The 25,436-nt window shown below is 44.5% G+C and overlaps 1 protein-coding gene across 2 annotated transcripts in view; it reads right to left on the bottom strand.

Annotated features, from left to right (window-relative positions):
• The window catches only part of SLC37A3 (solute carrier family 37 member 3), a gene marked incomplete in the record, with an annotated part of 69,358 nt that extends 52,857 nt beyond the window's left edge, over window positions 1-16,501 (bottom strand). For both annotated transcript variants that reach the window (XR_012242977.1, XM_073621855.1), the window contains 2 exon segments: window positions 14,473-14,650; window positions 16,366-16,501. Coding sequence is in view for 1 of the 2 variants with exons in the window: in XM_073621855.1 (XP_073477956.1) it covers window positions 14,473-14,573 (101 nt within the window).
• Window positions 16,502-25,436: the final 8,935 nt, after the last annotated feature.

Raw genomic sequence — 25,436 nt, 5'->3', positions numbered from 1 at the left:
CTGAACTCTAAATTAAAATGGTTGTTATTTAAATACTGAATGAAAGAATCTACCATAGAGACCGGGCCTGTCCACACCAGAGCCAGGTCATCTATGTAGCGACAGTACCAGTCAATATGCACTCTGAAAGGATTATTGTGTGAAAAGAGAGACCTCCTCCCCCATATACAAGTTTGCCAACGAGGGAGAAAATTTAGCCCCCCCATCGAGGCACCTTGGCATTGTATATAATAGGATGAATCAAACATGAAGTAGTTATGTTTCAATAGCCAAAAGTAGAAATTCACACAAATCCTGACTGTAACAACTGTATGATGTAAGGTGATATTTGATAGCCTCCAAGGCTAAACAGTGCAGTATGCAAGAATATAATGCTTTAACATCCACAGTGATCCAAGTATTGGTTTCTGACCATTTGATTTCATGTGTGTGGGCAAGAAGGTGACCTGTGTCCCTAAGGTATCCTGGTAAGCGAGTGTCGAGGGGTTAGAGATATTCATCTACCCACCATCGCCAAGTCTCTCCAATAGGGACCCTATGCCTGCAACAATGGGGCGGCACTGAACAGGACTGAGATGTTTGTGGACTTTTGGAAGATGATGGAATACTGGAATAATCCGTTTCTCTATCAATCAAATAATCTATAATTTTTTTGTTCCAGTATTCCTGCATTCTTTCCTTCATCCAAAAGGCGTCTCATTTTACATTGTATGACTGGGGTTGGGTCTGCAACTAACGATTATTTTCATAATCGATTAGTTGGCCGATTATTGTTTCGATTAATCAGTTAATAACTTTGGAAAAAAAAAAGTGTGGCATATAATTTAGTTAATATGTAAAGTTTAAAAAAAGTCAATTTATTCTTAAATATCTCTATGCAGTGGTAAATATATATAACCAACTATGGTTAGGGAGCAAAATATTTAATCCACTCAGAATAACAGACAGAAGAGATATACTATTAGAGGAGATAAACTGTATAAACTGTTAGAGAAGAGATATACTGTACATACTATTAAAGGGTGAATCTGATAAATATTATCAGACTCAGAGATCAAATGTCTTCCTTCAAAAAAAAAAAAAAAATTTCATTTTAAGAACGTTCGTTCGATTTACTAATTATTAATGGGGTCAAGTCGACGTTCATTTTCAACCACAGTGACGGAAAAATTTGGAAATAGAAAACTTCTTGGTCAAAGGAATTTTCAGACAGTGTATGTTATTTTCGTTCAGAAATTACATTCATTTTAAAAACAGAATGTTAAAAACAAGTGAAATTTTCAAACAACATTTTCATTCAGCGAATGTACAAAGATTTTTCGTCTGAATATTCTCGTCTTAAAATTGATCGGACATTCCGATGGATGTTGGCTCAAACTTGTCTTGCATACACACGGTCACACAAAGTTGTCGGAAAATCCAATCGTTCTGAACGTGATGACATAAAACACGTACGTCGGGACTATAAACGGGGCAGTAGCCAACAGCTTTCGTCTCTTAATTTATTCTGAGCATGCATGGCACTTTGTGCGTCTGATTTGTGTACACACGATCGGAATTTCCGACAACGGATTTTGTTGTCAGAAAATTTTATATCCTGCTCTCAAACTTTGTGTCGGAAATTCCTATGGAAAATGTGTGATGGAGCCTACACACGGTCGGAATTTCCGACAACAAGGTCCTATCACACATTTTCTGTTGCAAAATCCGACCGTGTGTACAGGGCATAAGGCTCGCTACACACCTAGGCAGTTTGCTTTTGATTTGTTTCTGCAGTGCTTTTTGTGCACGTGATTTTGCGGCGATTTGCGTTTTTGCATTTTTTTTGCCAATTTGTTGTTGGGCAGATTAAAAAACACAAATTGCTGCAAAAAAACGCATTAAATGCTTTTCTGCAGCTTCTCCATTGAAGTATATTGAACCAAAATTGCACAGTTTTTGCATTAAAAAAAAAAAGTCCCTGACCAAATACGCAGCGGCTGAAAAAAGCATAGATGTGTCCAATGGGAAACCATGTTAATCAACTGCAGTGCGCTTCTGCAAAAAAGGACCAAAAAACACATAGATGTGAACCAGGCCTAAGACGTTTAGTAACATAATGGGGTTAAAAAAACTAAAAATTAGCCCTTTATAGTACAAAAAAAAAAAAAAAAAAAAAAAAAAAAAAAGCAGATAATCACTACTGTAAGGGGTTCATTTTTTTTACTGTAGAACTGTGAAAGTAACATCTACAGTAGCGATTATTTGCTCTTTTTGTACTATAAAAAGGACTCATTTTAGTTTTTTTTAACCCCATTATGTTACTGGCCGATTAATCGATTATGAAAATAGTAATCGATTAATTTCATAATCGATTAATCGATTAGTTGTTTCAGCCCTAGTCTGCACTGAGTATAGATAGGCATTAGCATTGTTCAGCTGTCTCAATGCTTCCTCTCTGTAGCTGTCAGTGTCTAAAATAACTACCAGCCCACCCTTATCTGCTTTCAGGATATCCTTTCTTTCTTTTAACTCCTGAAGAGCAAGATATTCTGCTTTGGATAAGTTAACCCCCCCCAGGATGTCTGCATTTGAGACAATTCTTTCAATTTATTCAATTCCATTTCAACCATATGCTGGAAAGATACAGTTGTTACAATCAGGATATGTGAATTTCTACTTTTGGCTATTGAGTTTCTACTGAAACATAACTACTTCATGTTTGATTCATCCTATTATATACAATGCCAAGGTGCCTCGATGGGGGGGCTAAATTTTCTCCCTCGTTGGCAAACTTGTATATGGGGGAGGAGGTCTCGCTTTTCACACAATAATCCTTTCAGAGTGCATATTGACTGGTACTGTCGCTACATAGATGACCTGGCTCTGGTGTGGACAGGCCCGGTCTCTATGGTAGATTCTTTCATTCAGTATTTAAATAACAACCATTTTAATTTAGAGTTCAGCCACAATTTCCACTCTGATGGCATTGATTATTTGGACATAACACAAACAGGACACATTGATAGTGGCAGGGTGACTACAAAAACCTTTAGAAAACAACGCACTGGCAATTTATTTTTGCTCGCTACGAGTTGTCACCCTTCTCATACTATACATGCATTACCAGTGGGGGAGTTTGTGCAAGCCAAAAGAAATTTCTCTGATCATGAAGATTTTGTGAATGAACGCACTGTGCTTTCAGAAAGATTAATGAGGTGAGGATACAAGAAACATTTGATCGATAATGGCAGGATCAAGGCAGAGAATAGGGACAGAGAAAGCATGCTAAAAAATGTAGAGAGCCCTAGTATTAAAAGACAGTCCCACTGCAGTAGGAATAAAATACACTTTGTTACCACTTATTTTAGACCGTATAATCAAATTGTAGCAATTGTCAACCCCTTCAGATCGGCGCTATAGCCGAATGACGGCTACAGCGCGGATCTACTTTGCCAGGAGGCAGTCAATAGACGTCCTCCCCTTTGCACGCTCCCTGCGCGTCCCCGCAGGGTGCGCGGCAATCACCGAGTCAATGAGACTCGGGTGATCACAGATCGGAGTAAGGGGTCGATCCCGGCCCCATACCACGTGATCAGCTGATCACGTGATGTAAACAGAAGATCGTAATCATTTTTTCTTTCTTCTCACGCTGACAGCAAAAAGCCGATCACCGACTTCTGTTGAAGGGACATCGGTTCCCGAAGAGAAAGAGGTGAAGCCACCTCATCTGTGCCCACCAGTATCGCCTGCCAGTGCCTCGAATCAGTGCCCACCAGTAGATATAAGTGCCAGCAAACAGTGCCACCTATGAATGCCCAGTGGTGCCAATCAGTGCCCATCACTGTCAACCATCAGTGCCCATCAATGCCCTTCAGTGCCGGCCATCCGTCCCACCTCATCAGTGCCCATCAGTGAAGGAGAAAAAACTACCTGTTTGCAAAATTTATTAACAAAATATAAAACGGTTATATATATATATTTTTTTTTTTTTTTTTTAATTCTGTCTTTTTTAATTTTTTAACAAAAAAATAAAAAAACCAGGGGTGATCAAATACCACCAAAAGAAAGCTCTATTAGTGGGAAAAAAATGTTTTATTTGGGTACAGTGTTGTATAACCGCGCAATTGTCAAAGAGTGACAGCACTAAAAGCTGAAAATTGGTCTGGGCAGGAGGGGGGGGGGGGGGGGGGGGTTTAGGTGCCCAGTAAGCAAGTGGTTAAACAATGTCTTCCGGTTTTATATGCGGACAAAACACTATACGACATTTTGCAGCAGGGGTATAGCGTTTCTAGTAGAAGGGCCACCACCTTGGGATCTATCTTATCTCCTAGCCTTTTTCATTCACATCAGCCTTCACGCACATGGCTACGTACCACGGGATCGTTCCCTTGTGGCACTAGCACGTGTAGACAATGCAGAAGACACAGGAAGACTAAAACGGTTACCTCGTTTTCTACAGGCAAAAGATACACTCAAACATTTTATTAACTGTAGTTCCAAATCAGTGATCTATGTAGTGGAATGTAGTGTCTGTCAGATACAGTATGTGGGGTGTACCATTTGTCATTTACGAGTCAGGGTTTTAGAACATTACAATGATACTGCCAATCCAAATGCAAAAAACATTTCAAAACGTATCAAAACATTTTAAGACCGTGCATGGAGGTAACCTTGACACCTTTTCTTTCTTCAGTCTAGAACAAATCGAACCATCTACAAGAGGGGGGACGACGACACCCATCGCACCCTGCTCCAACAAAAGGTGTTGCGGATACACACGTTAAAAACCAGAATGCCGCTGGGTATGAACAATAGGATGGATGTTAGCCTGTTTTTGAAATGAGTCTTTGAAATATATTATTTATTTTGTATGGCAATTTTTCCACTGTTGCATCAGTGGGACTTTAATGGTTAACAGCTTGTGCTTCCTGTTTCATGTGATTGTTTGACCCAAGTTTTGATCATCTCCATCTGTAACCAATTAATGAAATTATTTTTTTAATCAAGCTAATACCGCCCCTCTTATTTCACGAGGGTTGTTTCTCTATATATACACACCTGTTTTTAATGTCATATTTTTTATGCTTTTGATAAAGGCTTAGGCTGAAACGCATCAGCATTTTGGATGATGTTACTGCTGTAATGCAACAATAAAATTTTCTATGGAGAAGCTGACGAGTTGCTGGTTTGTACATGTTATGGATTCTCTGAACACTCAATGATGCTTTAGGTTGCAAGCCTAGATTTTATAAATTATGATATAACCAATACAAAGATAATAACCTGAATCTGTGATCTTGTATCATAGAAAAATAAAGATTTAAACCTGCATTTGCCCATGAAGGGCAAAGCTACAGGTTTTTCTTAAAGGATGAGTGCACTTCAAAACAGAGTATTAATCTTTTTTTGCCCCCCACTAACCCACTCCCTCCCTCTCTACAGATAGAAACTTAGGCAGACCAGGCATTTTTGTTTTTCAACCAGCGGGTTGGGAAAAAAACAAAAAACAAAAAAGAAACAAAAAAAAAAAAAAATCCATTCTCTCATCCACACATTTGAGCTGAATGGGGAAAATCACTCCCACTGCAGCTGTGTATTCTGACAGCAGGAAGACTTCACCGCTGTCAAAATACACTGATCAGCGATGTCAGCTCTAGCTGGCGGCATTGATCGTGTGAAAATTTTCCCAACATGCTGCTTGTACAGACGTTGACCTCTATACAACCAGCCTGCTCATACACGGATTTGTTCCTGCTGAACCAGAAGAATTTTGATCCACGTATGACTGGCTTTACTTCCAACTGATGATCGGGATCTCATTTTTTATTTACATACAGGGCTGCAAGTCTTCACTGTCCTGGCCATGCCTGTGCATTGCAGCACTAAAGACCATCTCCAAATGTCTACAGCCTCAGGACAAAACCCTACCTCTGGATAAAAAGGAGCAGCAGAACTATGGCCATAGGCTCAAGGCAAGCATGCATCTATGGAGAGGTAGGGTGGGATGGGGTGGGTTGGTTTAGGTCAAAGGAATGAAGGGGCAAAAAAGGATAAATGCACTTTGTTTTAAGTCCACTTATTCTTTAAATGCCCTCTATTCCCCCCATATAAAGCCACCTTTTCTTAGTGCCGCTACTGCTCCATTTGGCTGTCTGGTATGAACATAAATACCCAGTACTTCTGGGTATGGAGTTAACAAAGGAGGGATCAATTGCCAGTCACCAGCATTCCTACATGGGAACAGGGAGGTAAGTTATCTTGGTATGCTCTGACCAGATCAACAGGGCAAAGTACTGTACCGTGCTTTGCACATGAAAGGTAAAGCAACAAGTTTACTTTAATCCCTCCCCAACAGCACACACTCATCTTTCCTTCCCTGCTGCTGTTTTGCTGCCAGGAGCAAAAAAATTACCTGGTACTTCCAGAGATGGCGGAGGTACCGGTATGTGACAATACTGGGATTATGCCAAGTACCTTGCACTGTCACATTGGAGAAATCATAGCCCTATGCAATTCAAGCAAATCGTATATTAACCCTTTCATGCCTAAGCCCATTTCTGACATTTGTTGCTCACAAGTTAAAATAAGTATTTTTTGCTAGAAAATTACTTAGAACTCCCAAACATTATATATTTTAGCAGAAACCCTAGAGAATAAAATGGCAATCGTTGAAAATGTTTTATGTCACAAGGTATTTGTGCAGCGGTCTTTCAAACGCAATTTTTTTAGGAAAAAAAAAAAAATTGACAGTTACTTACCGATAACTGTTTTTCTAGGATATCTTCCAGGACGGCACACCTGAGATGAGAGGCTCCTCCCTACAGGAAACACAATCAATCGACAGCTGTTTTAAGTCCCCACCCTTCCCCTTGATCCTCAGTTTGTAGAGAAGTAACTCCTGAACCTGGTTCACAAGGGAAATCATTCCTCATAGGTACTCACCTTCTAGTGTTCTACCATTTTCCCTCCTCCAACGGGTGGGAAGTAGGCCTGCCGTCCTGGAAGATATCCTAGAAAAACAGTTATCGGTAAGTAACTGTCAATTTTCTCTAGTCATCTTCCAGGACGGCACACCTGAGAGGATAATCAAGTACCTCAGGCCTACCTTAGGGTGGGACCACTGCAAGACCCTCTTGGCGGACCTTGGTTCTGCAGTGAGTTTTACCTCCACTCCATATGCTTGATGAAGGTATCTTAGCTGGATCATGCGGCTGATCTGCAGGTCTACTCCACCGATGTCCCTGCCTTCTCTGCTTCGGATGCAGGACCTAGGTGGAGTGGGCTCTTAAAGATGGAATCAGAAAACATGTTAAACTTGTAGGTTATCAATGTTGCCTATCTCACACATCTAACAACCATGGCCTATTGTGCCTGTAGGTGCTACTTAGAACCCTTAAAGATTAATCAGAGACCTGTGTTGTAAGACAAGGACACTAATTGATCACCAAGAGGGCCTGTCTTAACCATAGGTGTGCGCAGCCAATTTCATTAGGGTGTGCACCCTAAAGCTCAAACACCCATGCATGTGTGTGTGTCTACATATATATGACCCCGGCAAATTGATCTCTCTGCTGCCACAGTTAAAGAGAAGAGCATAGACACTTCTCTTATTGCAGAGCCAGCAAGATGTAGATCTTTCACATGTTCCTGCTGCTACACAGAGCGATAATACTAATGCGCATGGGGTGATTAGGGTGTGCCTGGGCACACCCTGTGCGCACGCCTATGGTCTTAACACTATCCTGTTCAGGGAAAGAAAACTGCAAAAAAAGGTGGGCCCCTAACAGACAACCTTTTTTGTTCATTTTTATCTTTACATCAGCAAAGACTAAAGGGAAGCCTACTTAAGGGTAATAGATTAACCGAGGCTTAATCCCTGGGTTTAAGGCATGCCCACTCTGTGGCTTTACTTACGCCTGAGTGCCTACTTCAGGAGAATAAAGTCCATAGCAGGAGTATAACACTTATACTGCTACATCTAGTTCTGCTAGAAGGGTGAGATGAAGGCCATGCACCGAGCCGTAACCTATTCGGTCGGATATACATCTTTATACTTCATCTTCAGGTCATAATATTCCTCTGAACAGAACTTCCCAAGTTCTTACTAAGCAGGGTGATTCTTTATCGCCTTCCTCCAGTGTCCTATAACCCTACTGGGCTTCAACCCTAGGAAATGGTTCCAGCATCCCTGAATGTAAGGGGCTGAGGCTTTCTGACATGTGACGTCTGCAGCCAGAACTCCAGGCCCCTCCACGGAAAAGAGGGCTGAAATACAAAAGGTGATACATGCATTATTAATATCACAAATTAAAAAAGACCATAGATTGTGGACCCAGCACAATAGATTTAGACAGAAAGGACACAAGCATAGACAATAATGTGTATCTGAGTGTGGCTAGCTAAACCAATATATCAAATATGGGAGAGACCCAAATCTGAACTTCAATGTAGACAAACAGTCCTCACAGTCTGGTTTTCTGATGTACAGCCAATCTGTAAAAACATTAAGATACATGCAAACCCTCAGCCTTGGTTCACACTGGGACGACTTGTCAGGCGACCTAGTCACCTGACAAGTAGCGTCCTGTTCTGTGCAATGGAGCCATTCTAAATCGGCACGATGCAAGTCGCTCCGACTTAGAAAAAAGGTTCCTGTACGACTTTGGGGGCGACTTGCATTGACTTCTATACAGAAGTCGTTTCGCAAGTCGCCGCTGAGTCGTGTCCTGGGTCGCCTGAGGCAGTCGCGCTGTAAGTCGTGCTGCCTCAGTGTGAACCGACCCTAAATGCTGCGTGTTTCTGAAGTGCAGCTAGCTAGGTCATAACTGATATATATACATAAAGGACGGGAGTCCTGTTTACGGTGGAGTTTTACTGATGTACAGCAAAACAGGGCCATAAATATAAGACAGAAAGACCCAAACTTCTATGTTGCGTATTTCTGATGAACCACCAAATACAGTCTAAACCAACATAAGACAATATCTTTTCTGTTATGCAGTTCTGTAGTGCAGTCACATAGAACCAACACGGAAAGGACCCAAGCAACCTGCAGCATTGTGTTTTTCCGAAGTGCAGTAAGGCAAGGGAATCTGAAACAGAAAGCACCAACAAGCTTCAATGTTGAGTATTTCTGCTGTACAGCAACCTAAAAACAGACAGCCTTCCTAGCTGCGATCTTTCTGGTGTATTGCAAAGTAAGGCAATAAACTCCATGATGTCTATTCTTGTGTGTAGCAAAACCTCAACCAGAAGGGAACTTCGGGCTCCCACACCTGTGCGACCCAACCTGCAACCGCAAAAACGCAAGAGAATCACTATGGCTTCCAATGGGAACCATTTGTGTCTGTGCAACTCCAGGTCGCAGCGCCACCAAGCAGACCCTGCTTTCTGGATCCACAGACCTCAAGATTACACAGGTCGCAGGTAACTTGCAATTTTCAGGTTGAACAAGCGAGGGGTCCCCAATGCTCTATCTCCCTGGAGGCGTGCAGCCAACAACGCCCTGCTGTGTATCCCTAAGAAGCAGCAAGGTAGAACAATGAGAAACAGAAAAGACATCGCTCACTGCTGTGCCTTTTTGATATGCAGCCGATAAGGCAGTAAATATAGGACATACAGGACACAAACGATCTTCAATCTTTGTGTATGTCTGATGTGTAGTAATATACCAATACTGAGCAGATACGCCACCATCCTCAATGTGTCTCCCTGCTGAGGCAGTAAAAACAAATCAGAAAAGGACAAGCAACCTTCACTGCTGTGTCCTTTCTGATATGCAGCCAATAAGGCAGTAAATGTAAGACATAAAAGGACAGACAACCTTCAATCTTGTATATGTCTGATGTGCAACACATAACAATCTGAATAGAGATAGCACATCCATATTGAAGGGATTTGGCATGCGACTCAACATGTCAAATCGCATGCCTAAAATCGGCAACCTTTGCCGTTAATAGCACTGTCAGCCTGACGCCACTTTGCGGGGCTGCACCGATTACCAAAGGCAGTACTAGTACTACCCCTGGCACAGGTTCAATTTGTATTTCCCAATAATTCAGGACCATCAATCTTCACTACTGCCTATCTAATAAGCAACCAATAAGGCAGTAATACAGGACACACAAAAAACCCCAGACAGAACTCAATTTTGAGTATGTCTGATGTGCAGCAATATAACAAATATGAGCAGAGATGTCATAAGACTAAATGATGTGCATTTCCGCCATGCATCACAAAACCAGAAAGTACAGACCACCTTCCCTGTTGTATCTTTCTGATCTGTAGCCAAATAAGGCAGTACCTTTAGGATATAAACAGACAACAACAAAGCTTCAGTGCAGTGCATTTCTGATGTACAGCACTATATCCCTTATGAGCAGAGATGTCACAAATCTCAATGTGTATTTCTGCTGTGCCCCAAAACATCCCAGCAAGGACAAACCTTCACTACTGAGCTCTACTGGTGTGCAACCAAGGAGGAGTCATGGTGTATCCCTTTATGAAATAACCAAACAGAGCAATTTGATCCCTAGGCATAGCCTGGGCTGTAGATACTAACACTTCACCCCCCAGTGAAGGAACAAATTCTAAAAATGGTTAGACACCTTACAATAGTAGCTGTTGTCCTACCTTACCTCCGTGGACTGAGCAAACGCTAGCCAGCTCACACACAGGTGGAGCTGATCAGAAACTAAAGTCTCCATGAGCCCAGCCCTAGAGGCCAATTTAGGACAGCCTCTAGAAAAGGTGATCACCAATTTAGCCTGGAGGAAAATAGCCACCTGCAGGCTTTAAACAAGCAATCATGTATCTAGCTCTTGCATATGTTTGCACAGAAAATCCTTAATTAAAGGATATAGGAAGCGATTTATGGTAAATCGCCTTTAGATCTGTCACTGAGTTGACTGCAGCCCAAACCAACAAAAAGGTTTTTCTTACCTCCTGCACTTCAATATAACCACAATGTAAAGGTGGAGTGGGAGGTTGGAGCTTAGGACTTCAGATTCCTAGCAGCTGGGCTAATAGGGCCATATAACCTAGTGCACCTGCTGACCAGGAGAGCTTACTCCTGAATCCTTCAACCATTGCACAATCCATAAATTGTTCAGTGGTATACCTGGCCTGTAAGGAACTCTTTGTATCTACCAGGTCCTCCCCCCCCCGCTCTATTCATCCCTACTAATGTCCCACAACCGGACATGTAGGGAGAGGGTTGGAAACCTACTGTTGTGATCACCACAGTGTCTCTGCTGTAAGAGAGAGCTGTGGATGGTGGTTTTAGCAGTAGCTTCTGGGCTATTTTGTTATGCAGACCCCAGGTCCTGCACTGCACCACTTAGTAAATTCAGGGGGAAGGGGAAGAAATGCCTTACCTACCTCTTTCCCATCTGAGGTGGTTTAGGCACACTCACTCCTCTGCACCACTTGTCCACCATACAGCATCTCTGATGTAAGAGGGAGCTGTAGCTGGTGTTTTTAGCAGAAGCTTCTGGGCTATTTGAATCCAGACCCCAGGGGAGATTATCTCAAATGCCCAGAAACCATCTGGCTGGGATTGGGGATTTTGCAGCTAAATTCCCAAGGTAAAGGAAAGTACTCACCGTTGTCTTCCCCATTTTCCACAGCCACAGGGCTTGCTTTTCCATCCTTATGGTCCACACGCAAGGAGGATAGCCGCCAAAGTGCCCCCCCCCCAACTGCTAGGCTGTGTCCTGCCAGTCAGTATATACATCTGGGGGGGGCAATGCCGTACGTTCCTCATTCCCTTCTGAGGTGGTTTAGGCAGACATCCACCGTAGTGAACTGGTGCCTCCTCGAAAGGAGGATGTGGGCGCCTGCTCCTGCTGACTCTCAGCCTTCCCACCTGGGTAAGAACGCAGGTCGTTCAGGCGGCGCCCTCCCCAGCAGCCCACGCGAGCTACCAGGGGCCCAGGAGTCGGGGGCCCTGGAAAGAACTGACAGCCAGCACCCCTGTCTGAACGGACGCCCGGACAGGTAAGGGGGGGAGACAGGAAAAAGGCCCCTGAAGTTCTGGGGACACCACTGTACCCAGGGGCCTTCAGCTCTCAGGGGGGCTCTTCCAGTTTCTGCTGCCCCCCCTGAGGAAAGGATAGGGGAACCCCCCAGGAAGGATAAATATATCCGGCCAGACCCAGAGGCCCATCAGGTACTAACCAGGCCCGACCCTGCTTTGCCTCCGAGATCATACGAGATCTGGCAGGCGGCGCCCTCTTTCACTTTCAGGGTGATGTGGCCGTAGGCCTTCCCCAGGCATTTGGTCCGGCTCCCAGGGGGGGACCACCAGCCACAGGCTTCGGGTCATTTGGAAAAAAACAAACGGTTTCGCTGTGTAGGGAGAAACACAATCAAAAACTGAGGATCAAGGGGAAGGGTGGGGACTTAAAACAGCTGTCGATTGATTGTGTTTCCTGTAGGGAGGAGCCTCTCATCTCAGGTGTGCCGTCCTGGAAGATGACTAGAGAAAAAAAGACACTTTTATGAATTAAAAAAATAAAACGTAAAAAGTTAGCCCAATTTTTTTGTATAATGTAAAAGATGATGTTACACCGAGTAAATAAATAGCCAACATGTCACGCTTTGAAATTGCTCACGCTCGTGGAATAGCGACAAACTACGGTACTTAATCTCCACAGGTTACCAGTTTAGAGTTACAGAGGATATCTAGTACTAGAATTATTGATCTCGCTCTAACGATAGTGGCGATACCTCACATGTGTGGGTTGAACACTGTTCACATTTGCGGACGTGTTCGCTTCTGCACATATGCACTTAAAAGTATTCAAAACACCACAATCTGTGTTTCGGAATACTTTTTTTTAAATCTGCGCTATTGGCAGCCGAGTAAACCGGAAGCGATGTCATGACATCGCTTCCGGGTTACTAGATAGGAGGCACGATCAAAGCCGATTCCCATCAGAAAGTGCAACGGAAGAGACGCTCCGTCGCGGCCATCTTGGTACACCCGCACTCATCCACAGTAAGCCTAAAATCAAAAGGCGACAAGCGGACATCTTTTTACACCCACCGAAGTCTTGCATTTCACACTTATTTTTACCAGTAAACTCAGATTATATAGTGAAATACAGTATTTTGAAATCCGTCAAACTGTTTTGATGTTGAATTTTAAATGCAGCAGTGTTCTGTCAGATTAGCAAACCTGTGAGATCAGCAGGCTTGCCGATGCTTTTAAAATTCAACATCAAAACAGTGTCACGGACTTCCAAATACTGTATTTCACTATATAAGCTGAGTTTACTGGTAAAAATAAGTGTGAAATGCAAGACTTCAATGGGTGTAAAAAGATGTTTGCTTGGTGACTTTAGACTGCAGGCTTACAGCAGAAGAGTGCGGGTGTACCAAGATGGTCACGACGGAGTGTCACTTAGGTTGCATTTTCTGATGGGTAGCGGCTTTCTGACAGGACACAGGCAGACGTGTTGGCTGGTCGCTCGCGCATCCCAGGAGGAGGGGAACATCCCCTCCCGCTCCATAGGATAACAGCCGAGCGGCTTTTAGTCGCATAAGCTGTTATATCACTTAAAAGCCAGCCACTTGCTCTAAAAAAAAATATGTCGGCGTTAAAAAGGACTGATTCTCCTGCTCCCAGCAGCCATACAGAGTGGTACGCTCCACAACACACCCTCTGCAACACCAGGAAAGGAAGAAGTGCGGCTTTATGGCGTCCTGAGCCTGCACCTGCGGAGTGCTGCAGGAGAAATGCACTCCAGTCACTGTACCCTCTACAATAACAGCCAACAGGGAAAACACCTATATTATAGCTCCAATCCTGCAACAATGGCACCTGCCAGATGAGGAAGTAATTGCTTATATGCCTATAGCAGGGATATGCAATTAGTGGACCTCCAGGTGTTGCAGAACTACAAGTCCCATGAGGCATAGCAAGATTCGACAGCCACAAGCATGACACCCAGAGGCAGAGGCATGATGGGACTTGTAGTTTTGCAACAGCTGGAGGTCCGCTAATTGCATATCCCTGGCCTATAGAGTCCTAACTATTTTTAGGTATGCTGTGTCAATGTGAACACAAACATAGCAAGTGTTTCCCAAATTTAGCTGCAAAAATTAAAATACACCTTAAAGCAATGGAGTTTATTTATGAAAAGCAAATCCACTGTGCACTTCAAGTGCAATTGGAAGTGCAGTCGCTGTAGATCTGAGGGGAAGATCTAAAATGAGGGGAAGCTCTGCTGATTTCTATCATCCAATCGTGTACAAGCAAAAATGCTGTTTATTTTCCTTGCATGTCCCCCTCAGATATACAGCAACTGCACTCCCAAGTGCACAGTGGATTTGCCTTTAGTAAATAAACCCCAATGTGTCCCTGTAGAGGAAGTATGCCCTGGCAGTTTCAGCATTTCAAGATTGTTCAACTGCATTATCCAGAGTGAAACTAATTCCATGCACAGCTACAGAAGGATGGTCTGCAACAATGGGCCCCTCACTTACCTGAAAAATGTTAGGAGGAAAACCACCAAGTGATGGTGTGTGTACTGGGCAAAGAATCTAAGACGAGGAGGTGCTCTGCGTGGGGACCCAGGGAAGTCCATGTCTGCAAGTCCTCAAACAGATGTACACATCAGCCTGAACTTCTCCCCAAACAGGAAAGGATATCCTTTATAAAGGCCTGCAGAAAAGAAAGAGAAAAGTACATTATACAAAATAGCTGTGTATGATTATACACAACAGTGGTGCGTTTAAGTATATAGCAGCCAAACCAATCACTGAAAAAAAGGTTGGGTCACTGAGGAGGTCTGGGCAAACGTTCAAGCCCACAATAGTATTTTTAGGATGCAAATTTCAAGGTTGTAATCCTTACCCAAGGATGAGAATGACCTGGAAAGTGTGTATGCTTCAGGTCAGTGATTTGCTAAATAGAAAAAAAAGCCAGGAAGGCACTGGAACCTGACCCCAAGTCAGCAACATTAGCTGCTACATATGTACCATTTACTGGTACCCCATGAATATGGCCCTCCTGGCACCAACCTCTGGGGGCTCAAGGCATACAAAATGTATGGCTATGGCATCATCACAGCTGTGTTGTGAATGGCTGGTGTTGCCATTGGCAAAGGATGTACACATCACTTTCAAAGACAGACACCATGAAGCTGTGCAAAGCCATAAGCCTATGCATATCCTGCCAGGAGCAGGGAGAATCTGTCAGCTTGTCATAGGCTTCATTAGTGTAGGGCAGTGCAGTCTGGTGCGGTCCTTGCCTCTCCCTCTCAACAGGGTTGTTAAAGTGTAACTAAAGGCAAAACATATTTTTTTTGTTTGGGATAGAGTGGAGATGGAGGAGAACCCCTGTCAGTTTTTATTGCTGTCTGTGTCCCCATTAGAGAGATTCACCCTCTATTTGTTCTGTTTACCATTAAAACTGAAGGTACAAGAAAATTCTGGGTTGACATGAGAACGATAAGGCTACATACACACCAGTGATTAGGGCCCACGCAAACTGTATTGGCAGGTTTTAGAGATTCCTGCAGTGGATCTGAGCAGTTAGGTGCCCTGGCCCCGTTCACTATGATGACAGGTCGCTGTCTGCACAGCCAGCAATTACCTCCTATGGCGATCACAGCTGGGTGCACATCCACCAAAAGTAATCTCTGGCTTTCCAAAGAGTTGCGAATATCTGCAGCCACCAGTCATCATAGTGAACTGGGCCGCAGGCCACACCTAACTGCTCAGGGCCACAGCGGGAATCTCTGATTCCTGCCGCTACAGTTCACATTGGCCCTAATCACTAGTGTGAATGTAGCCTTATAAAGAAGAAATCTTCCATTGGGGACACTAGTTCTGGTGACCCTAGGGACACCCCCAGAATTCCCTCACTGTGGAGGGATCGTTTCTTACTTCCTGTTTAGCTATAGAACAGGAAGTGAAGGGAGATCTCCCCAATGGCACACAGAAGGCAAAAACTGACAGGGATTATAACCCTCCCTTACTCTATTCAAAGTAAGAAAATACAGTTTTGCCTTTAGTTATTTTTTTTAATTCCCATATGGCAGCATATCCCTTCTAGATTACACCATACCCCTCTAATACAGTGGCACATCCCTTCTATTTTCTAGCATACCCCTCTAATACAGTTGCATATAACTTCTATTTTCTAGCATATCCTTTCTCCATGCATACAATACAGTCTCTCAATCTGCAACATTTACGGTAACTTACCCCCCACTGTAGTGTATTTCTAATAATAGCAGACAGACCCCTATTCACCCTCCATATGGCAGCATATCCCATTCCCTGCCCACAGCAGACCAATCCTCCAGCCCTACTCAGTACAGAGGAATACAGACTCTCCTCCCTGTGCCGGTTAGCAGAGCCCCTCTCTCTCACCGGAGTCTCCCCTGGCCGCTCTCCACCTCACCCGGCTCATCAGTGTTGAACCAGCTGGTGCCCACTGTGCTGAGGCCACTTCCGGGATCACATGACCGCTCTGAGATACGGCGAGCGTGGCATGTCGGGAACTGAGGTGAGCAGCTGAGTGGGCGTGGCCTGTGAGGCTGTGCAGAGTTGGCAGTAGAGAGAGTGGCATCCCTAGGGGTTTGCTGTATGCTACTGGCTTCAGTAATGCCAGTGTGTGAGCTGCACAAAGTGAACTTACAGCTGCTGATCTCCATAATTCTGCTGGGTGGTGGAAGCCAGGAAACTAGTATTTGTATTGGAGTGGTCAGCAGTGTCAGCTTTATATTTATATATTACAAGGCCACTGATAAGGCAGTACAGCCAGCCCTACTGTACTGGGCCCAGTCAGGTAGGCAGTATGAGGGCCACGATTTCTAACAGCATCCCTGTGTATGTATATATATATATATATATATATATATATATATATATATATACACACACACACACACGCTATATGCCAAAAGTATTGGGACGCCTGCCTTTACACACACATGAACTTTAATGACATACCAGTCTTAGTCTATAGGGTTCAATATTGAGTTGTCTCACCCTTTGCAGCTATAACAGCTTCAGTTCTTCTGGGAAGGCTGTCCACAAGGTTTAGGAGTGTGTCTATGGGAATGTTTGACCATTCTTCCAGAAGTGCATTTGTGAGGTCAGGCACTGATGTGGATGAGAAGACCTGGCTCGTAGTCTCCGCTCAAATTCATCCAAAAGGTGTTCTATCAGGTTGAGGTCAGGACTCTGTGCAGGCCAGTCAAGTTCCTCCACCCCAAACTCGCTCATCCATGTATTTTTGGATCTTGCTTTGTGCACTGGTCCAAATCATTTGGTGGAGGGGGGAATATGGTGTTGTGTTGTTTTTCAGGGGTTGTTCTTGGCCCCTTAGTTCCAGTGAAAGGAACTCTTAAGGTGTCAGCATATCAAGACATTTTGGACAATTTAATGCTCCCAACTTTGTGGGAACAGTTTCAGAATGGCCCCTTCCTGTTCCAACATGACTGTGCACCAGTGCACAAAGCAAGATCCATAAAGACATGGATGAGCCAGTTTGGGGTGGAGGAACTTGACTGGCCTGCACAGAGTCCTGACCTCAACCCGGCATAACACCTTTGAGATGAATTAGAGCAGAGCCAGGCCTTCTCGTCCAACATTGTATGGAGAAGGGTGGATGGAGGGCGCGTTATCAATTGCTCACATCAAAGTGTGTATAATTTATTCATATATAATGAAAATAAAAACAAATGAATAATAACAATATTACGTTTCATGCAAACAGGTAACAAAATATGCAATAAAAGGAAAAAATAGGTTAAAAGTAACACAAGTCCATGTTAAGGTGAGTGTTTAAAATCGTCTGACGTGTTTCGAGGATAACCTCTTCATCAGAGCCTTGAGAACCAGAGCACAGTCTGTATAGGCCGGTAGGCCAACATGTGTACATAAACAGGAATGGCTAGTTGGGAGGTGTAGCCTGTGATGAATAGTTAGTTATTCTGAGCTCCATACCAGTCCACATTCAAACGTTCTATGTGGTGTGTTCTGCCCTCTCCGCCTCACTCTTGACACTCACCCAAGAGTGAGGCGGAGAGACAGCTTCAAACACACACGGCTCCAGCATTGTATAAAGAGATATCTTCCCTCTTCCATCCTCCTAGAGCACAGGACTGCCTTCTCCCCCTAGGACGTACACAGGCTGCAGCCTCTCCTCCATCCACCCCACAGTCTCACATCAACCATTCAAAGGAGAACACACATACCGTTAACACACCACATAGAACGTTTGAACGTGGACTGGTATGGAGCTCAGAATAACTAACTATTCATCACAGGCTACACCTCCCAACTAGCCATTCCTGTTTATGTACACGTGTTGGCCTACCGGCCTATACAGACTGTGCTCTGGTTCTCAAGGCTCTGATGAAGAGGTTATCCTCGAAACGTGTCAACCGATTTTAAACACTCACCTTAACATGGGCTTGTGTTACTTTTAACCTATTTTTTTCTTTTATTGCATATTTTGTTACCTGTTTGCATGAAACGTAGTATTGGTATTATTCATTTGTTTTTATTTTTATTATATATGAATAAATTATACACACTTTGATGTGAGCAATTGATCACACGCCCTCCATACACCCTTCTCCATACAGTCTTACTCTGACCGCCCCGGGGTCAGTTTGGGCAGTGGGACACGCAACACCATCCCTTCCAGTTCCTCTACAGTTTGCAATACTACCAATCTACACCTAACACACCCTCACAAGTGCAGGAGTAATCTTTCCTTGTCCATATTTTCCTTCTCATAAAACATCAGTGCCTGACCTCACAAATGCACTTCTGGAAGAATGGTCAAACATTCCCATAGACACACTCCTAAACCTTGTGGACAGCCTTCCCAGAAGAGTTGAAGCTGTTATAGCTGCAAAGGGTGGGCCAACTCAATATTGAACCCTACAGACTAAGACTGGTATGTCATTAAATTTCATGTGTGTGTAAAGGCAGGTGTCCCAATACTTTTGACAATATAGTGTATACATACATACTCCCCTATTCAGGTTTGTAAGGAGATGTGATAGAGAGTAGAGATGGGCTCAGTGTGTTCGAAATCCCACATGCTGATCCCGCCAGGAAGCTGACACTGCACAGCACTAATCACAGGCAGTGGGCCATTTCCCAATCTGTGTAGATGTGGACCAGGAGATGTCTCACTGGCTGTGATTAGCGCTGTGCAGTGTCGGCTTCCTAGCGGAATCAGCATGTGGGATTTCAAGCCTATCTCTAATGCCCCGTACACACGGTCGGACTTTGTTCGGACATTCCGACAACAAAATCCTAGGATTTTTTCCGACGGATGTTGGCTCAAACTTGTCTTGCATACACACGGTCACACAAAGTTGTCGGAAAATCCGATCGTTCTATACGCGGTGACGTAAAACACGTACGTCGGGACTATAAACGGGGCAGTGGCCAATAGCTTTCATCTCTTTATTTATTCTGAGCATGCGTGGCACTTTGTCCGTCGGATTTGTGTACACACGATAGGAATTTCCGACAACGGATTTTGTTGTCGGAAAATTTTATCTCCTGCTCTCCAACTTTGTGTGTCGGAAAATCCGATGGAAAATGTCCGATGGAGCCCACACACGGTCGGAATTTCCGACAACACGCTCCGATCGGACATTTTCCATCGGAAAATCCGACCGTGTGTACGGGGCATAATAGAGAGCTCCTCACATCAGGTTATGAGAATGCACAGATAGTAAGGGCCCATTCATACTGCAATGCTCTGTCTTGCAATGTGCGTTTTCGTATCGCCATATGCTGCGTTAGAAAGGCTATTCAAAATGAATGGCCAAAAAAGCAACTCAACGCACAAAATAGGGGCTTGCTGGATTTTATTTTGCCATGAATAACAATAATAATTATTCCTTTATTTTTACCTGGTAACCTGCCAGTGACACTTCCTGTGCTTGGGTGACAACCCTAAGAGACTGTACTGTATCTATGGAGGAGCAGCACTGGCACATACACAGGAAGTGTGTTAGGACTGCAGAACACTTCCTCTTCTACTCATCCCCATAACACAGGGGAGGTGTTCTGTAGTCCTCAGAGATATCTGGGAACAATGCTAACTGATAAGGCACAGAGCACAGGAAGTTATCAGGTGGGATCAACAGGTATTTTTTCACTCATTGAGCAGATATAACAAAACAATTTGGTATATTTAAAAACTGAAAGAGAGCAAACAAGAGATTTAATGTTGGGTGTACGTATAATTTACTCTTAAATACATTGATCCAGGGGTTTTCCAGTTGCCATAAGGTCTCAGGAAGGATTCTTTTAAAACTGGATAATGCTTTTTTATTTTTCTAGGCCGTCTTTTATTTCTGAAAAGCCACATATTTTTCTAAGTAAATGAAAACCCTAACTGGATAATATTTAGTTTGCTAAAGCACTGTGTTTCAAAAACATTTGGAATGTTTGTAAAAAAACCAAAAACCTGTTTTATCTTTTATATATTGTTGCATCTTAGTCCTGCTGCTCTCCTACAGCATCTTTGCAACCACTTCTTGTCTACATACACTCCAGTGAAGACTGCATGGCATCTCTCAGTGTAGGTTTTTTGATGGTGACAATAGTGGGCCATGACTGCATAATGATTGTTGAAACAGCCACTTGTAGTCTCTATCTTAAGCCTGTGTGACAGAACGACTACTTAGGAGCACAATTGGGAAACAGGGATCAACCAGTATTATTTTAGACTGAAAAAGTGTGCCTACTCAAGAACTGACGATGTTTGGGATAGTACAGTCAAAGTTAAATAAGTATCTTACTGGGCAGTATGTAAAAGAAAGGAACATGTAGGGCAGAACAGTGAGCAGTATGTGCAGAGTTGAATTGCTGAGGGTAAGACAGTGGGCAGTGAGTGCAGGAAGGCATCAATTACAGGGAAGGAGTGTGGAGTATATAGTGGGGGGCATTAGGTGCAGGGTAGGAGTCTGAAGAGACTGCTGGGGGGCAGCATGTGCAGGGGTGGAGTCTGGATAGTATGATGAGGAGCAGTATATGCAGAGGAGGAGTCTGGAGGGCATGATGGGGGGGGGGGGGGGGGGTTGATATGTGCAGGTGAGGAGTCTGGAGGGTATGATGGAGGGGCACTGTGTGCAGGGGAGGAGTCTGGAAGGTATGATGGAGGGGCAGTATGTGCAAGAGTGTAGCCTGGAGGGTATAATAAGGGACACTTTGTGCAGGGGAAGAGTCTGGAGTGTATGATGGGAGCCAACCTGTGCAGGGGTCTAGTCTGGAGCAAATTATAAGGTTAGTATATATAGGGTAGAAGCCTGGAGCGTTTGATGGGGGCACTATGTGCAGGGGTTGAGTCTGAAGGGTATTATAGGGACAGTATATGCAGGGGAGGAGTCTTAAGGGTATGATGGGGAGCAGTATGTGCAATGGAGGAATCTGGAGTGTATGATGGTGGGCACAATGTGCAGGGGAGGAATCTGGAGGGTATTATGGGGGGCAGTATGTGCAGGGGTGGAGTCTGAAGGGTATGATGGAGAGCACTATGTGCGGGGGAGGAATCTGGAGGGTATGATGGTGGGCACTATGTGCAGGGGTGGAGTCTGGAGGGTATGATGGTGGGCAGTATGTGCAGGGGTGGAGTCTGGAGTGTATGATGGGGAGCAGTATGTTCAGGGATGAAGTCTGGAGGGTATGATGGGGGGCAGTATGTGCAGGGGTGGAGTCTGGAGGGTATGATGGGGGCAGTATGTGCAGGGGTGGAAGTCTGGAGGGTATGATGGGGAGCACTATGTGCAGGGGTGGAGTCTGGAGTGTATGATGGAGAGCATTATGTGCAGGGGTGGAATCTGGAGTGTATTATGGGGAGCAGTATGTGCAGGGGTGGAGTCTGGAGGGTATGACGGGGAGCAGTATGTGCAGGGGTGGAGTCTGAGGGATATGATAAAGGGCAGTGTATGCCAGAGAGAAGTCTGGAGGGTGTGATGGTTAGCACTATGTGCAGGGGAGGAGTCTGGAGGGTATGATGGTGGGCAGTATGTGCAGGGGTGAAGTCTGGAGGGTATGATGGGGAGCAGTATGTGTAGGGATGCAGTCTGGAGTATATGATGGGGAGCAGTATGTGCAGGGGTGGAGTCTGGAGTGTATAATGGTGAGCAGTATGTGCAGGGGAGGAATCTGGAGGGTGTGATGGGGGCACTATGTGCAGGGGAGGAGTCTGAAGGTTATGATGGGGGGCAGTATTGTAGGGGAGGAGTGCAGTGAACATGACAGCAGGCAGTATATGCAGGAGAGAAGTGTGTAGGGTATGACAGTGGGAAGTATGTGTGGCAGAGGAGTACAAAGAGTATTACAGGAGACAGTATGTGGAAGAGAGGGATGCAGAAGGTATGATAGGACAGAAGTTTGGAGGGTAAACCAGTAGGTAGAATTTGTGGGAGAAGAGTGTGGAGGGTATGAAGGTGGGAAGTATGTGCAGGAGAGAAGTGTGCAGGGTATTACAGTGGGAAGTATGTGCAGGAGAGAGGTGTGTAGGGTATTACAGTGGTAACAAAGAGTGAAAAATTTAAGGGGGTCAGAATACTTTCCGTCCCCACTGTATGTGTGGGAGAAGAGTGTGCAGGGTATGACAGTGGGAAATATGTGTGGCAGAACAGTGTGGAGGGTATGACAGTGGAAAATATGTGCGGGAGAGGAGTTTGGAGGGTATGACGGTGGGAAGTATGTGTGGGAGATGAGTGTGGAGGATATGACTGTGGGAAGTATGTGCTGGAGAGGAGTTTGGGGGGTATGACGGTGGGAAGCAGCACTGGTGCAAGGATTTTTGACACCCTAGGCAAAACCTCATTTTGCTGCCCCCATTGGCTCCACACCTGACTCCACCCCCTTTGCCCTGCCCATGTGACAGAAGGCGCCACTATACAGGAAGCATTGGCTCTGCTTCCTCTAGCGCTGGCTCCAGTGCTGCGCTGCACCTCTAATTACACTACCGGTCGAATTGAGTTATTTACATGCTGCATCCTGCAGAGCATGCAGACGTGCAGGGAAACCAGCGGCCAGGCCCCCCTAGGCAGCAGTGTGCCCTAGGCGGCTGCCTAGTTTGCCTAGTGGTAGCACCGGCTCTGGTGGGAAGTATGTCCAGGAAAGGAGTTTTGGGGTATGACGGTGGGAAGTATGTGTGAGAGAAGAGTGTGGAGGGTAAGACGGTGGGAAGTACAGTGCATCCAGAAAGTATAAACACACTGAAAGTTTCAGGACCCTCAAGGTGCTGCCTAATGTAATGTTGCAACGTGTATATACTGTATGTAGGTTTAAACCATCAAATAAAATAAGGAGGAGGAGGAGGAGGAAAGGGGTGGGAGCTCACGGTAAACACAATACTAATAACTAAAATAAAAAACCTGATTGTGCTCAACCAACCCTATTAAAAAACTCTCTGTGACTCCATGCACTTGTATGTAATTGAAAAAATGTTTATTGATATAAAAAAGTCACTAGAAAAGACAGTGACATTGGTGAAACCAGTCAGGGACCAGCACTGCTGGAGCTGAGGGACTCTCTTAGCTACTGAGGGAAGAACTCGTCCAGTGAGAGTGGGGGGGAAGCGAAGGGAAAGGAAAGACAGATTCTGGTGGTAGAGACTCAATTCTTAGAAGGACAGAGAGGACAATCTGTAACAAAGACTTGAAGCGCCGAACTGTATGTTGTCTACCGGGTGCTCGGGTTCGGCACATCCTGGATCTGGTGGACAGATTACTGGGAGGGGCTGGGGAAGACCCAGCTGTCATAGTGCACATTGGCACCAATGACAAAGTCAGAGGCAGATGGAGTGTCCTAAAGAACGATTTTAGGGACTTGGGAGCTAAATTGAGGAAAAGGACCTCCAAGGTAGTATTCTCAGGAATACTACCGATACATCAAGCCACACCAGAAGAGGGAGATTAGGGAAGTAAACAAGTGGCTGAAGAGCTGGTGTAGTAAGGAAGGGTTTGGGTTCCTGGAGGACTGGGCCGACTTCTCAGTCGATCACCAGTACTATAGAAGGAACGGACTGCACCTAAATGAGGAGGGTGCAGATCAGCTAGGAGTAAAGATGGCCAAGAAGTTAGAGGGGTTTTTAAACTAGGTGACAGGGGGAGGGCCCAGAGGTAGAGATAGTCAGCGCGGAACATATTACAGGGGGTAGTATTGGGGGCATTAGTGGTAGGTTGACTAAAGCACATAAACCCAAGGTAAGTATAGTAACAAGTCCTAGTTGCAATCTCGGAACACCCAATAAGAGGATAGTATGCGACCGGTCTAAACTATGTGGCATGTTCAATGCCAGGAGCCTGGCGGACAAGATGGGTGAACTAGAGATACTGTTGTACAAGGAGGATTTGGATTTTGTGGGAATTTCAGAGACCTGGTTAACAGCTCTCATGATTGTCTGGCAACCATTCAAGGGTATACCCTTTATCCCAGGGATAGAGAGGGTACAAAAGGGGAGGGGTATTCCTATATATCAAGAATAATGTACAAGTGAATGTGGGAGATGACATCACTAAGGGGGCTAGGGAGGAGGTGGAATCCTTATGGGTAGAGCTCCAAAGGGATGAAGTTAAGGGGAAAATATTACTGGGAGTATGCTATAGGCCCCCTAACCCGAGGGAGGAGGGGGAGATAGTTATCCTATCACAAGTTGGATTTGCAGCAAGGATGGGAAGTGTTATCATAATGGGGGATTTTAATTATCCAGACAAAGACTGGGCGGAGGGAACCACACATTTGTCTAAGGCTCGCCAGTTCCTAAATGTCTTGCAGGACAATTTCATGGTTCAGATGGTAGACACACCAACTAGAAATAAAACGTTACTGGATCTACTGATTACCAACAATACAGACCTGATCACGGATGTGGAAATATGGGGCAATTTAGGAAACAGAGATCACAGGTCAATTGGCTTCAGTATAAATCACACAAATAGGAAACATAAGGGGAATACAAAGACACTGAATTTCAAAAGAGCCAACTTCCCTAAACTACGAACCTTGTTAGAAGGCATGAACTGGGATAAAATCTTAGGGACAAAGGACACAGGGGAGAGATGGGTTTTCTTTAAGAGCATATTAAATAAGGGCATTAGCCAATGCATCCCATTGGGTAATACATTTAAAAGAGCGAACAAAAGTCCTGGATGGCTTAACTCCAATGTAAAAATGCATTTAAAAGCAATGGAGAAGGCCTTCAAAAAATACAAGGTTGAGGGATCATCATCAGCATTCAGACTTTAGAAAGAATGCAACAAGAAATATAAGGGTGTAATTAGGGCGGCTAAAATAGACCAGGAAAGACACATAGCGGAGAAGAGCAAAAAAAATCCCAAGAAATTCTTTAAGTATGTAAACAGTAAAAAAGGGAGGACAGACCATATTGGCCCCATAAAGAATGATGAAGGACATCTGGTTACAAAGGATGGGGAGATGGCAAAGGT

The sequence above is a fragment of the Aquarana catesbeiana genome, linkage group LG03 (assembly GCF_042186555.1).
Source record: "Aquarana catesbeiana isolate 2022-GZ linkage group LG03, ASM4218655v1, whole genome shotgun sequence".
Lineage (NCBI taxonomy): Eukaryota > Metazoa > Chordata > Amphibia > Anura > Ranidae > Aquarana > Aquarana catesbeiana.
This window is presented reverse-complemented; position numbering and strand designations above follow the sequence as displayed.